At 38.2% G+C, this 15,896-nt stretch overlaps 1 protein-coding gene across 5 annotated transcripts in view; it reads right to left on the reverse strand.

Moving 5' to 3' along the window:
* Positions 1 to 15,896, reverse strand: part of SUGCT (succinyl-CoA:glutarate-CoA transferase) — a 320,759-nt gene that overhangs the window by 293,650 nt on the left and 11,213 nt on the right. For all 5 annotated transcript variants that reach the window (XM_058832253.1, XM_058832254.1, XM_058832252.1 and 2 more), the window contains exon 7: positions 15,654 to 15,774. In XM_058832253.1, the coding sequence (XP_058688236.1) occupies positions 15,654 to 15,774 (121 nt within the window). The remainder of the gene's footprint in view (positions 1 to 15,653; positions 15,775 to 15,896) is intronic.

The following is a 15,896-nucleotide window of genomic DNA, read 5'->3' on the forward strand; positions in this document are numbered from 1 at the left end:
TTTTCAATAGTTCGTGTCTTCTGCACCCAAGACTGTTTTCTTTCTGTTTGCTAGCTACTGACAGTGCTTTATTTTATAACAGTGTTCTAAAAACACAAGTAATGAAAACCATATGTTTACTTGGAAAACATTTTCAGGTCAACAGCAGCTACTTACAGTCTTCTTACAAATCTAACAACACCCACAGACAATACCGTGAAAGGGCACAAAGACCCTGGATCTTTTCACCATTTTAATTAGTTATACTTGCTTTTTTGGTGAAATCACAAAACCTCACCATTTGAAACAATGAAACAAACCAAACAAAGAAAAACTCCCGCAATCTTCATGAAGCAAGTCCATCAGACAAGGAAAAAATATTAACAAAACAAGATAAAGCAGATAAGAATACTATTAGACAGAAGATTGCCTAAAAAAGAATTCATTTAGAAACCAGCAGAGAAATTTTTAGTAATAACAAAATATTTCATGATTTTTCGTGATCAATATCTTCTCTTTAGACTATTACAACTCAAACACAATAAATATTGCTTTACAAAAGCCTGCTGCGTGGCTTCCGAAGATGCCTAAAACCTTCCAGCTTTATTTCTTTTAACTTAGCTAGGCACCAGTCCAAGCATAATAGCTACTGAAAAATAAACATTAAACCATCAGTAAGTGCCTTCACAGTTGTACTGTGCTGTTCATATCCTGGATTTTCAGTGTCTAATCTGCTTTCATTCACTGTAAACCAACCCAGTGCTAAATCTTACAACTCACAGGCTCTCTGTCTGATATTGTATTCTTCATTAGGTCAGAGTCCAAAGTTCTGAAGTTTTCAATTTTATGCAAAATACTGCTACTTAGATGGAAGAACAAGCAATAGAGTGAGAAGGCATAAGAAAAGCATTACTTTCATGCACTGCTGAAAGTCAACACTTAATATTAAAGCAAGGAAGAATTATGACTGGTTCATTAAACTTTTTATATGCTTTGTATTGAACAGAGAATGGGAACACAGTGTTTCAGAAAAGCACTCATTTTCAACTGTTTTTTGTTTCTAAACTCACAGTATTTTGGACATTCAGGCTATGTGTGACTGAAAAAATAATAGTGGAAAACAGAGCTAAGCCCTCCTGCTAGGATGCTAAATGCCAGTACAAAAGGGTAGCTCAATCATTTACAGGAAAAAGAAAAATTAATGCGCTGTAGCTGCTGCTGCGTTGATAACAGAAGCAGAAAAAAAGTCAAAGACTTAGCGCTACTCAGCTAAAACCTCCACCCTCCTGAAGGTGTAGAGCAGATTTGAATCCTGCTAGGATATCAATCCAACCAACAGAAAAGGGATTCTGTCAGTTCCCATATATTTCTCAGTAATCCTTCTCTTGATTTGCTGCCTCCCAGTCTCCACCCTTTTCATACTTGTTTGTGTTACTGATACATTTCAAAAGTTTGGTCTGTGTCAATGCCAGAGCCCTTTATTATTTCAGAAGTACTGGCAAAACCCTGCAAATATAGGGAAAATGCAGCTTTCCAGACCAAAATGCACTTCATACTAGAATGCAAAACCATTTACAGAGAAACATCTCCAAGAACAATTTTACCAGCAAAAGAAAAGTTTTGTCAATATAATAACATATTTGCTAATGGCTTCTGCCAAAACAACTAAAACAGTCAGCATTAGCACCTCTTCACAATCTTGTCCAGCACAGCTGTGCTGACAGAAGCCTGTTGTATAGAAAACAGCCTCTTGCACAGTTCCAAAAAGTTTATCAACCAGCTGAACTTTACAGAATCCTCTTTTGAATAGACTTGTTTAGGCCTATGCTAATTTTGCAAGTAGTAGAGAAAAACATATAAACTCAGCAGCATCAGGAATGTGCTTGAAGTAGGAAAACTAACCTTTGGTTCTGCATCTTGACACAGCATAACTACATTAATCCTGTAGAAGGAGATACCTTGAAGTTTGGTTTTATGGTGAAACACCCAAAAAAAGCAGCATTGTAGTACTTATATTTCAGTCACTCTAGAATTGAATACACATTTTTGTGTATAGTACATTTTTGTCATCACCATTAGAAAAGTATAAACACTCCAAATTCAAGTCCATTACATTTCTCCTCCAATTAAGAGCTACCAAGCTTAATTGCTCTGCAACACACCTCAGTCAAATCTTGCTTGCTCACATCTTACTCTGCAACCTCTTGGCAATTCACGTTGTCCAGAGGGATTGTAAAAGTGTATTTAAAGGGAATAAAACATAGAACAGCACAGAAATATGAAAACAAATGGAGACTCAATTTGTTTTCAAACTCAATTTGAGCTAGCTGCATATTCTGTCTCCAGAAACAGAGAAAGATAGATGACAAGATGAAGAGAATAAGCCTAACACTACTCTTGAGTACTATCCAGGTTCCAACGATTTACAGCTGATAGTCTTCCTTGTTAAATAGATAAAATTAATCAAAATTTCTCAAATCAACTTCTTAGGGGTAAGATACACAGAAAACCTTTGCAATTTTCAGGCATTTTAGGTAGGCAGACACTTCAAACTTACCTAATCACAACATAAACAAAAAAATAAACCAGAAAGAAAACTGAGTATTTTGAAAAACATTACAATACTTTTAACACACAGTCCCAATAAATTCAAATCCTATGAATCAGGCTTTTAAAACATAGTTATTAAAAAGAAATATGAAAAATATGTGAACAATAAAAGCAGAAGTAATTCAAAATTGTCCCATTATGTCATTTGTTTGCAAGTCTGATTAGAAGCCATTGTTTCCCAGTCTTCATAACAATCATTAAGATTTTTTTCAGTAAAAATAGATATCAACACAAAATAAACCAACACTTTATTAAGAAAAAACAGCAAATACATTACTAATCCCAGTAAAGAGAAAAAATAGCCCTGGGTCTAATAGGCCTATTTAATGCTTTTCATTTTTGTCTAGAAAAGGATGAGGTAAACACTTTCTTAAAGATGGATCACCTTTGATACAAAACAGTTGTAAAGATTCAGGAGATCTTCTAAAAGAAGCAGCAGCAGTAATTAATATCAAATTCTTTATACACCATCTGAAGGTACATCCTGTTTGTGTAGCTGTGTTTCAATTGAATAGCAATTGACGCCATGAGCTAAGAACAGAAATTAAAAGTTCCCATTGGTCCTCCTCATTTAATTCTGAATAAAGCAGTCAGCTAAGGCTATAAGAATATTTGCTTTATTTTATATACAAATGACATTTACAAAAATTAAATTTCATGTGTTTAGGATTGCAGTTTATACTCCATATACTGAGTACTTTACTCTGGCAAGAAATACTGGCCCCAAAGTGCCAGTCCTAAGGCATCAGATTGTTCTGGAATGGGTCTTGTGCCAAGCGCAAGGAATGGGCTTGGGGCTGCACGGGTTACCTTCTACAAGAAGGAGAGGCACAAAACTATCTAAACACATACTGCCAAAATGAAGCAAGTCTTTAAAACATGATGTTTTAGGGCTATTTTCGGAAGCAGCAGCCATAGTGCTGCCTCACTTTAAATCAATGGACATCTATTTCCAGAATTTCCTTCCTAAAGTTTAGCAGGTACACAAATTATCTTTTGCTCCTAAAAAAGTACTGAGAGTAAATCAACACTACATATTGCTACACTGTGATAAATGGCTTGATAAGTTCAGCCACAAAAAACAATGCAGCTATAATACCTGAGGTCAAATTTACCACAGTGGTTTAGAGGTTCTTTTTGCTTCTACACAACACTATCAAGTGAAGTAAATGCACTCTAGCTGGCCTCAAAAGTTCCCTTTTGTAAAGGAGAGAACCTACAAAAATATATCAAGGTAGATCTCTCAGGGAATTTACCTAGCAGAATTATGTACCTCAAACCACCACTGATACACCAATGCACTGCTGTGGTGATTGATTCCTTTCTTAGAAACAAGGACTGTTACTTCATTCACAGGACCAAGTGACTTCTTTGTTTTTCTAATTTGTAGTGAAAAAGTACTTTCATTTACATCATTTAAGTAGTATTTGGATATATGCATTTCTGCCAATTAATTTCCACACAAACTGAAGTTTTCTAGTTTTCTAGTTTGATGGCTCAGCCAAAAGGAAAAACTGACACAACTCAAATAGTCAAATGACATAGGATTAGTTTTTCAGGCCAAGGCACAAATCTGTTTAGATGTCTAGAAAGAAATCAGGTGTCTTGAACTTAGGAGATAATACAAAACTCTACCTCTTCCACGTAAAGTTTTTTTTAAAAATATTAAATGGTAGGAATTCTGCTTGAAAACACTGTGCAATACAAATAGAGATTAAAATTGTCTCATCAGTTTCTTTAGTGGCTTTATTCATATGGTGACGGTGGAAAGAAAGGAATCATAGTTTGAAAAACTGTCCTACTGCCTGGAAGCATAAGGGGAACTAGCTCCTTGGCTTTGATTTTCATCAAGCAAACTTTCAGTCATAACAATTAACTTCTTTATGAGGCTATGGCTTTACAATTTTTAACACTTGTGCTATATAAGTTAAAACTGTTCCAAATTCTTGCAGAAATTCATATTTAGAGTTAATACAGTCCTAAAAGCCTCAGTCTACTTGCTCATATATTGATGGCCACCTCAGGTATCAGAGTAATTACTCATGAGAAGCATAATAAATATATAAATTCTTTGATAAATAAATAATAAAGTCTTAGAGCTCCTGCTGTATGTCATGAAGCTGGTTCTTTACTGCTCCAGGAACCAGTTACCAATCTGCACAAATATGCAGTTTACACTGAGAATTAAAAAGCAGCATATTGGTACAGTGCAGAAAAGCACCAAAGTATTCAATATCCATATAATTTTTTATTTTGTACACTACACATGTAGTCCCAGTTACTTAAATCTCTGAAAACAGAGACAAGCCACTTCTCCAGCTGTCAGGTGTGAACCCTTATTTTAATTACTATCTTACAAAATTTTTTCTTGAGATTTTCTTTTCTTAACACACTCATTTTTTTAATTCCAAGTAGCATTTTGGCTAATTCTATGCATTAAGCAAAGGTTTTTTGGTGCTTTCAGATACCATCAGAATCTTCATTTCAGTTTATTTCAGAACTGCTGTGTGAAAATGTACAGAATGCTTTAGGAAGAGGTGGTTAGATAGCCAACCACAATACTTCCTTCTGATCATAGCAGCGTTTTTTCTTAAAAAATCATGTTCCAAGCTACCATTCATACACAATGTTTTTTACTTATATATTGCTCTTTCATCTCTCTTCAGTTTTCCACATAGTTTTTGAAACATGGTATCCACAAGCAGACTTGACCTTCTAACCTTACCAACATGGAGCAGGGTAGAGAAACAGTCCTTTAGACCATATTCATCTTTATATAATCCAGTGTGACACTAGTCCATCTAATGATATCATCACTGACTTATGCTCAAATTTGATCATTTCCCATCCTTACAACCAAGTCTTGTGAGAACCTTTTTCTAACCCAGTGGTCCCCATACTATATTAAAATTACTTGATAATTTCTGATTAAGCACAGTATATTGTATTTGTTCCAATCTTTAATTCTACCCTTCCTCTTTTGTTTATGTAAAGACTTTGATCAAGGTAATCATTAATTCTAATCCTGCTGCATAAATTGACTCCCTTCAGCTTTGTGCTGAAGCAGCTATGCAGCTTTCAGCTGCATAGAGCACTCAGACCACTAAAAATTGACCTTTTACATTAGGACTTCATCACATGGCTGTGCATGGGGCTGTGTTGACACAGAGACTTAGGAAGGGTTCCAATTCCAGGCTTTAGTAAGAAAAACTGAGCAGAGGCGAGCCCTCCATGACTCTTCTGAGAGCCAGCCAGATCCCCAGAAAATATTCCAAAGGACAGTCAGTGTAAGGCTGTAAGGGAAGTGATGCCTTCTACCTATAAATGAGCTCCAGGTTCTTCCTGCCTCTCAAATCTAAACCCCACAAGCCCCCAGTAGCACATGATAACATCAGAATTTTGGATTCATCCACATTGTAATCCATCACCTATATTAAGCAAACAAACAAACAAAAAATCCAACAGCATCAGTTCTGAAGCATTTTCTTCCATTTAGTCATGAAGTATCTATAGTAAGCTATGAGAGCTTCTGTTCCCTCCTGAGCCAAATTTTTTTACTTCTTCTACATCACATTTTCCTAGCTTTTCTATGAAAGCATTACTCAAAAGTGTCAAAAACTTTACTAGTCACAATATATAGCACAAGTTTTATTATCCTTATATAGACAGCCAATTATATTGTCTTAAAAATAATTTGTGTATCTTTTAATGAACTTGTCAAAAAATAGTATCAGACTATTTTATCTCTAGACCCTAATAAAATTCTTGTAACTGCCCATGCAGATAACTTCAAGCTATCAAAAAAATGGAAGATGAACTCTTTAATCCATCCATCCTCCAACTGCATAATGCAAAAACTAACAGATTAGAGAAGCTTAGTTTTCTTTTCCAGTGCTGGAAGACTCTATTTTTATCAAATCAAGCTCAGGTAGAAGCTTCAGATTTTTCCCCTCTAAATGCTTAATTCTATCATTGTGAGCACTTAAGTTCATACCTCAGGGCTTGCAAACTTGTGATTTTTGTGTTTGCTTAAGAGCTGTTCACAATTTTCCACACCTCCCTCCTTATTCTTAAAACACGTGAAGAACTACTGGGAGCATGACGCCCAGTTTGTTCTGACAATGCCTTTTTTACACATCAGACTACGCATTATTTCCCATTAATAGAAAACAATACCTTTATTGAAAAATACTCCATTAATATATTTTACTGAATACTGGTACCACAATACTCAATATTAATTTTTGCACTTTCCAAATTCCTTAAATAAAATTAAAATTTTAAATTAAATTTAATTTAAAATTAATTTTTTGCTGCTTTAATATACTTAGAAGTCAGTAATAATGGTAATTATCAGTTAATTCTCCTAATTTCCAATTCATCCTGTACGTCATCTTGCTTGAATTAGCTATTTGACTCAACCAGATATTTTGCAATGCAGGTGGGTTTTTTAACCTTCCTTTTTGTTTGTTTTTTTTTTCCTTTTCTTTCTCCCAGATTGTTGTGACTAGTTTTTTGCAATTACAAAAAAGAAAAAAAGCCAAAAAAACCCAACAAAACCCAAAGAATATTTTTAACAATTTTGGGTCACAAATTTTAAAACTGTTGGACAGATTAATGCTCAAGACCATTCATATAGCTGCTATTATTTAGCTACAACTACAAGCATTGCCTGAGTCAGCTCCTTGAATACAACCTGATTTTTTACTAGTATGCTATCAACAAATAATTTACACCACCAAGAAACTATTTTGCTCAATGATTTTTTTAATCTGAAGCTAACGTTTTTTTGCAGGTAATCTATCCATTTGTATCAGGTAACTATGCCAGACTTAAACCATATAGAAGCCACAAAAACATCAATAATCAGGGGAATGAGTGGGCATGAAGACACACTCAGTTATGTGAAATTTTATGGGCTGGAAACATTTGATAAGAGGGAGTCTAGAAACTGTACCTAATTCAGGCAATTCCACATTTTACCACAATTAGTTCACAAATTAGAGGATCTGAAGAACACTTTGGCAAGCCTTTGCCCAACAAAACAGAAAATACATTGTGGCTGTCTTTCCTGTTATGAAAATACTAGAGACAAAGTAGGATATGCATCAAAACTATAACATTACATCTTCTCATGGAAAACCACTACAAATTATCTGTACAAAAGAAGATACTGGGAAGTACTAAATGCTCATTATTTTAAGTTATGACTAAACCTTATGTAAATGGGTGAAGAACTATTTTCCTTCTCATAGGTTAACCAGAATCACTCAAGAGACACAGAGGATTTACTGTTTTGAAATATGTTCCTTTATGTATCTTTACAACTTTACCTACATTAAATAAAAGCAACATACACAACAAATCCAGATTCACACCCATAGAAAACTCAGGTGACCCACAACACTTCTTTAAAACTTTTGTTACTCTTTCCACCTAATTTTTGCCTCTTTAGCAAGATACTGGTTTACAACAAACAAACAGTTTAGTGTAGTCAAAATATATGTCAAGTCAGAGTTAAGACTACGTTTTATGGGGTAGAGAGTGAAAATCCCTAAGAAATATAAACTGTTACAGTAACACAAAGTTGACAAAAATATAAATTCCATAAACTTACCTTCATAGTTACTTTTGGTTGAAAATTTATTTTCATGGCAGATTTTTTACAGTTATCGCTATTTGCAATGACAGATCCCAGAGTCATGATCAGTGGCACAGGGTCTAGCTGGAGCCCTGTCACAAGCAGTGTCCTCAGGGTTCAGTATTTGGCCCAGTATTGCTTAGATTTGTTTCACAGTATTGTCCAGCAGTGACTTGGGTGAAGGGGCATATGCCTCCTCAACAAGTTCACTGGTGACACAAAGCTGGGAGGAGTGGCTGATGCCCCATAGGGCTTCAAAATGGTCTTTGAAAGGGCCTTGAGAGAGATGGGAGAGCAGAACCGGAAGAATGAGAGATGGGAAGAAAGCAGTGCCTGAAGTTCAACAAAGGCAACTGCAGAGTCCTGTGCCCGGGGAAGAATAACCCCGTGCATCAGTCCAGGCTGGTGGCCAAACTGCTGGAAAGCAGCTCTGTGGAGAAGGACCTGTGGGTCCTGGTGGACAACAAGCTGTCCATGAGCCAGCAGTGAGCCCCTGTGGCCAAGAAGGCCGATGGTCTACTCGTGTGTATTAGGAAGAGCATTGCCAGCAGGTGGAGGGAGGTGATCCTGACCCTCTACTCAGCCTGGTGAGGCACATCTGGAGTGCTGTGTGCAGTTCTGGGCTCCTCAGGACATGAGTGACATGGAGCTCCTGGAGTGGGGCCACTGGAGGTCAACAGAGAGGAATAAGGGACTGGAACATCTCCCTCATGAGGACAGGCTGAGAGAGCTGGGCCTGTTCAGCCTTGAAAAGAAACAACTGAGAGGAGACCTCACTAATGTGTATAGATAACTGGTGAGGGGGGGTGCTGAGAGGATGGAGCCAGGCTCTTCTCAGTGATGCCAAGGAATAGGACAAGATGCAATGGGCAGAGACTGATGCACTGGAAGATGCACCTAGTGACCAAGCACTGGAACAGATTGTCTGGAGAGGTTACTGCGCCTCCCACACTGGAGATGTTCAAGAGCCATCTGGACACAAGCCTATGCCATGTGCTCCAGGATAACCCTGCTTGATCCAGGAGGCTGGAGCATATGACACACTTTCAATCTCATTTATTCTGTGATTCTGTAACTCTGTATTCAATTTCTTGCATGCATAAATACACTAATAAGTCTTCACAGGAGTAAAATTTCCTTAAAAGGCAGAAAACTAGGCATCACATTTATATTCTAGGAGATAAAATGCTGTAAAATAATAAACCACCAGCAACATTCATATGCAACTTTCATATGATATAAAGTATAATTTCCTAGAAAAGGAGTAAAAAAAACCTGCACAGAAAGAAGAGCAATCACGATTCACATAGATTAGCAGAGCAAAGGGCTGGGGTAGAGAACCTGAGAGGAGTACTTTTCATCATTTATAAACAAACTGTAAAATTCTTTGAAAACATATTACCTTCAGAGGTTTTAAGGGAAAAAAAAAAAAAAAAAAAAAGGGTTTTGATTGGGAAACCATCTTGTCCTTTTAAACAGTGCCCCCTCCCGTTCAGAAATAAGCTGTGACTTTCCTAGTGACAGCATCACACAGACCATACAGAAATGGTCACTCCCTTGTGACCTGCACATGATTTTCTTTAAACATCCAATTTTCCAGAACTTAAACCAATCTCAACCACAGAACTATCTAAATATATTATATTTAAACTAGTTCTAGACAAGCAAAGCCTGCTTGTGAGTGAGAACAGGCAATTTGGAGCTCAAGTGCACTCAAAGCAGCAGGAACATCAGGAAATATCCCGGATATCCTCAAAAGCCTGCAGCACTAACTGCAAAGCTATATAGATTCAATCAGAGCTGTTTGGATAAGGAACTCAGTTTTCAAATAACAACTTCCAAAATGCCATAAAAGAGACAGCATCTAGCATACCTATGTCTAAACTCTTCACCTACATATGACCCTGGACTTACTGAAAAAAAATACACTATACTTCATTTTATTATCACTGTATATAATTTTACTATTTGCAAATGGCCAAAATGTAGAGAGGCAACTCCACACAAAAATTATTCCTGTACTAAAGAAAAATGGCTCATTACTGTTTAAGTTATAAAGTAGCATATTTTCTGATTTCTAAGAAAAGTGTCTCCTCGATTTTATATTCTGCTACAATGAGTGACTATTCAGCAGAAGCAGTCACCTCCATATATGTTTCATTAACAAAAGGTACTTTATGTAATGGAGTTCAATCTTGAATTTTAAGTTGTATAAGAATGAGAAGTTTTAATGCTTTCAAAATTTCTCTCAGAATGTTTCAGCTGTTCTTAAACACAAAACCAAAAAAGGAAGCAGGTTTGTTTTCCTACATTTAAAAACCCACAAATTACAGCTGCTTTCTTAAAACACCAAGAACTTCTGTTCTTTTAAATGAAGATTTGAAAGAGTGGGAGATCTTTCTGTCATGGCTCTGCTTTTTTTTAGTGCTGTTTGTTGGCCATCAAAATTGATGAGAAAAGGAAGATAGAAGGAACATATACTACTTGAACTGGGATTGATTAGACTTCATGGTGATACCATAGCTTAGAGCAAGGAGGGCAATGTAAATAATAAATGGAAAGTAAGCTGATAACATCTCTATGATACTTTATGTACCAGAAAGAGAAATAATGAAATACATACAAGTGTTGTTATATTACACATGGCACATAGGAACCAAGCACTGCCACGTGACCAATACGATGTATTTTGAAGACAGCCCAGCCTGATCTGGCTCACATCAAGCAGTACAAAACAACAATTCCAACTTAACAGGATTCACAAAAACAGTATCACAAGGAGTGCAGCCCTCCAGCATCTGAACCACTTCAAGGATCTGGCAAATACCCTAAACCATAATAGGGTAATGGCTACTACCACTTTAACCACAAATACAAAATGCCAGCAGGTGCTGAACCAGCCAGTGCTGAGCACAGAGGGACAATCACTATTTGTGATACAGGCCAGGATGACATTGTCCTTCATGGCTACCTGGGCACACTGCTAGCTCAAGTTCAGCTGCTGTCTATCAGCATGCTCAGATCCCTTTCTGTTGGGCAGCTTTCCAGCTGTTCCTACCCCAGCCTGTAGTGCTGCAGGGAGTTGCTGCAACCCAAGCAAAGAATCTGGTACTTCACCTTACTGAACCTCACACCATTGGTCTCAGCCCATCAATCCAGCCTGGCCAGAAACCTCTACAGTAATTTCTACCCTCCAGCAGACCAATACTCCTTCCCAACTTGGTGTCATCCTCAAATTTACTGCGGGTGCACCTGATCCCTGTGTCCACATCATCAATAACTTTATTAAACAGGACTGGACCTAATATTGAGCCCTGGGGATCCCCACTTATAACTAGCCACAATTTGGATGTGGCACCATTCACCACCACTCTCTGGGCCCAGCCATCCAGCCAGTTCTTCACCCAGGAAAGTGTACACCAGTCCAAGCTGTGGGCTGCCAGCTTCCCCAGGAGAATGCTGTGGGAGACAGTATCAAAGGTTTTGCTGAAGTCCACATAGACAAGATCCACAGCCTTTCCCCCATCCACTAGGTAGGCCCTGGTCATAAAAGGAGATCAGGCTGGTCAAACAGGACCTGCCTTCCACAAACTGGGCTGGCTAGGCCTGATCCCTTTCTATTATCTTTCACAGAAGTGGCCAGATTGAGTTCTAGAAGAGCTTTTGTCTTTCTAATTTTCTTTCTATATCACCTAACAACATGCTTGTACTCTTCCTGAGTTGCCTGCCACTTCTTCCTAAGATGATAAACTCTTTTTTCCCCCTTAAATTCCAGCAAAGGCTCCTTATTCAGTCAGGCCAGTCTTCTTCCCTAACAGCTTGTCATTTGGCACACAGGGACAGACTGCTCCTGTGCCTTTACAATTTCTCTCTTAAAGTACATCCAGCCTTTCTGGACCCCTTTGCTTTTAATGGCTCTTTCCCAAGGAACTCTCCGAACCAGTGTCCTGGACAGACCAAAGTCCACCCTTCTGAAGTCCAAGCACAGGTTTTGTTGACCCCTTCTTTACTTCACCAAGCATTGAATACTGTGTTATGTCATGGTCACTGCCAAAGATGTCATCTGACCAGCACATTTCCCACCAGCCCTTCTCTGTTTGTAGAAAGCTTGTCTAGCAGGGCACCTCCCTTGCTAAGCTCCCTTACCAGTTGTGTCAGGAAGTTGTCTTCCACACACTCAAAAAACCTCCTAGACTGCCTTCTCTCCACTGTGTTGAGTTTCCAGGAGATATCCCACAAGTTAGTCTCCCACAAGAACAAGGGCTAGCAATTGTGAAACATCAGCCAGATGTTTACAGCATAGTTCATTCTTCATCCTGGTTGGGTTGTCTGTAACAGACTCCCATCAGGATGTCTGCCTTGTTGGCCTTCCCCCTGATTCTTACCCACAGATACTCAACTTTGTCATCACTATCCTGGAGCTCTGTACAGTTGAAACACTCCCTAATGTATATAGAGCCACTCCATCACCTCTCCTTCCTCACTTGTCCCTTCTGAAGTGCTTGTAGCCATGAATTGCAGCACTCCATTTACATGCCTCATCCCATTTAATTTCTGTGATGGCAGCTACATCATAGCTTTCCTGCTGCACGATGGCCTCCATCTCCTCCTGGGATGTAGAAGCACTTCAGCTGGGCTGACTTCACCCAGCTGAATCAATTTCACCCCTGACACAGGCATGTTACCCCAGGTTTATCTCTAGTGATTTGGTCTTACCTGATTGCCCCTTCAAACCAAGTTTAAAGCCCTCTCAATTATCCCTGCCAACTCACAGGCCTAGAATTCTTTTCACTCTTTTAGACGGGCAAGCCTCATTTGCCAGCTGTGTAAGCTATCCCATGAGGGAAAAAGCCAAAATTGCACCAATGGCACCAGCCCTTAAGCTGTGTGTTGATCAGGGCTCTCCTGTTTGTTTCAGCATTATTCCCTGCTCCTGAAAGCATTGAGGGAAACACCACCTCTGCCCTTATCCCTTCAACCAGTCATCCCAAAGTCCTGAAGTTCCTTTTGATTGTCATAGGAGTTGTCACTTTTACTGCTGACATGGAAACCCAGGATTAGGTAATAATCAGAGGGCTGAATCAGTCCAAGGAATCTTCTAGTCATATCTCTTACTTAGGTCCCTAGGAAGGGCAGATTTCCCTGTGGGACAGGGCCAGTCAGAATGTGGGGCCCTCAGTTCCCCTCAGAAAGGAGTCACCTACAAGAGTCACCCATCCTTCTTTTTGTACAGCTGTAGTTGTAATATGTCTGGTTCACAGACTTGCCCCAGATAGATCTTCACTATCACTTGCCTGACCCTTGAGTCCCAGAGCCTCTACTTAGTCCCATCTTTCTTCAGAGAACAACAAAAAACAAACAAACAAACAAACCAAAACAAAAAAAAAACCCAACCAAAAAAAACCAGAAAATACCCCCCAAAAAAAACCCCAAGCATATTTGGATGCAGCAGCAACCACAGCACAAAATAGTTAGGAATTGTAATATCTAGAATCACATCACAGGGATTTTAGAAATCAATCAGGAATTCTTCTTAAATCAGTTTTCTGCCTGATTGAGCCAAAAACACGTTCCTGCATGTCACAGATGTGCATTTGGTCCTAGTCTGGTTGCTTCTTTTAATATGCTTAGATTGAGGCTTTGCTATTTCCTGTCTTAACTCAATGGATTTTTGAGATTATTTCTTTTTTAAGGGCACTGGAGCTTATGTCTTTATTCCTAAAAGATGCATCATCCTTAGACATTGCTTATCACCTCTTGTGTATCCAAGACTTAAACAACCATAATTTAAGATTTCAAGTTGTTTTATGGGTGCCTGACAAACATCACTTAGCTCTTACCACCCAAACACTTTGAACTTCAAGTTGTCATACTCTATGAATAAGACTTACGTGTTTTCCACTATAGAACATAACTGTAAGTTATGCATTACACAAAGCTCTAAACAGCAAGATTAAGTCATTTTTGTCCAACTTGTCTTCCAAGCAGTGAAAGCAGAAGCAAGTGACCTAGAAGTACAAAGGTGCTGTTTGATCATACAAATATATGGTGAGAAAAGCACAGGCTGATCTGGAGTTGAATTTGGCAAAAGACATAAAAGGCAACATGAAAGGATTCTTCAAGCAAATCAGCAGCGGAAGGAAGACTAGGGATGACATGGACCTATGGCAAAATGAACAATAGGCCATGGGGGTGGACACATTTAATGCTTTTCTGCCTCAGTATTTACCAAAAAAAGATGGCTCTCAGGAGTCCTAGGTCCCTGAGACTAGAGGAGAAGTCTGCAGCAAGAAAGAGTTACCCTCAGTTGAGGGAGCACTTAAAACATATAAAAGTATGCACCCTTGTAGCGGAGGACAAGAGTATTTTGCAGCGCCCTAGGAAGAGTGTCAAGCAGGCCAAGGGGGTTGATCCTTCCCCTCTTCTCAGCACTGCTGAGGCCACGTCTGTAGTCCTGTGTCCAGCTCCAGGCTACCCAGTATAAGGCAGACATCAACTCATTGAGGCAAGCACAGAGTCACAAAGTTGATTAAGAGACTGGAGCATCTGACACAAAATGAGAGGGTGCTGTACCTCACACAGATTGTTTGGATGTAGTTTTAATTATTTTTCATCATTACAGGTACAGCAACTAAACAAAAAAGCAAAGAAAAAAATGCACAACCACTTGAAAAATTCCAGTTACTAGATTATATGCACAAGCAAATGTGAAAAACATTGTAGCAACCAGCCACTGACTAACCTAAATAGGTATTTAAACAAGATTCTCAGCAAGCCCTGAATATAATTGTCTTTTCTTGACATTTTTAGACATTTGCCACACAAATATGATAAATACATCAGAAAAGACTAAAAAGTTATATGACTCCTATTAAATTACATCCATACCCAGTAACCAAAAAGTCAAAGCCATGTATTCAGCAGGAATTGAAGGGCAAAGCAGATTTGTAACTAAGATTTTAAACCAGTCTAAAAATATCTGTAACTTCTGCTGTTATTTAATTGCATTTTAATATTAGACTTTTCATTTTACTCAGGGCAGTAAAAAACACTGTGATTACCATTTAAAGCACACAATACGTAAATTGATTCAGTAAAACTGCTGGGGGAGAGAAAAAAAGAAAAAAGAAATCCCAGTTTGCATCTAGTTTAAAGCAAAACCCCAGGAGGCCAGCCCATCCTGGCTCCTTTAAAATCAATAGGAACACGTCAGGCTAGCATGGCAATGACACTGATAAGCTACTGAGCTAATGGTTGCTTCCTCAAACGTTTTCCATACCTGTTTTTTAACTGAAGTCACTTAAACTCTCAGTTTATCTTAACTGACATCAAAGGAACATCCTTCTATACAACCACATGACTTTTATAATACTTTGACTGAAATAAAGGAAATAATGAACATAAAGAATTGAAAATAAAATACCTGTTATTGAACAGTACACTATGTGAGGAGCAATCTTTTTAATATCTTCATAACCTAGACCCATTTCAGCCAGCTTCCCAGGGACAAAGTTCTCCACAAAAACATCAGATGCTGCTGCAAGCTTTAAAAAAGAAAAGGACGAGTAAAATCTGTTAATTAGCTCCCAAAAGTTGAATAAATTCCTATGCAACTTAATTTTAAAATCTTGCTAATTAAAATGGCTCTGCTCTTCCTGATAAAAGA

This window comes from Poecile atricapillus, chromosome 2 (genome assembly GCF_030490865.1).
Source record: "Poecile atricapillus isolate bPoeAtr1 chromosome 2, bPoeAtr1.hap1, whole genome shotgun sequence".
Taxonomy (NCBI): Eukaryota; Metazoa; Chordata; class Aves; order Passeriformes; family Paridae; genus Poecile; species Poecile atricapillus.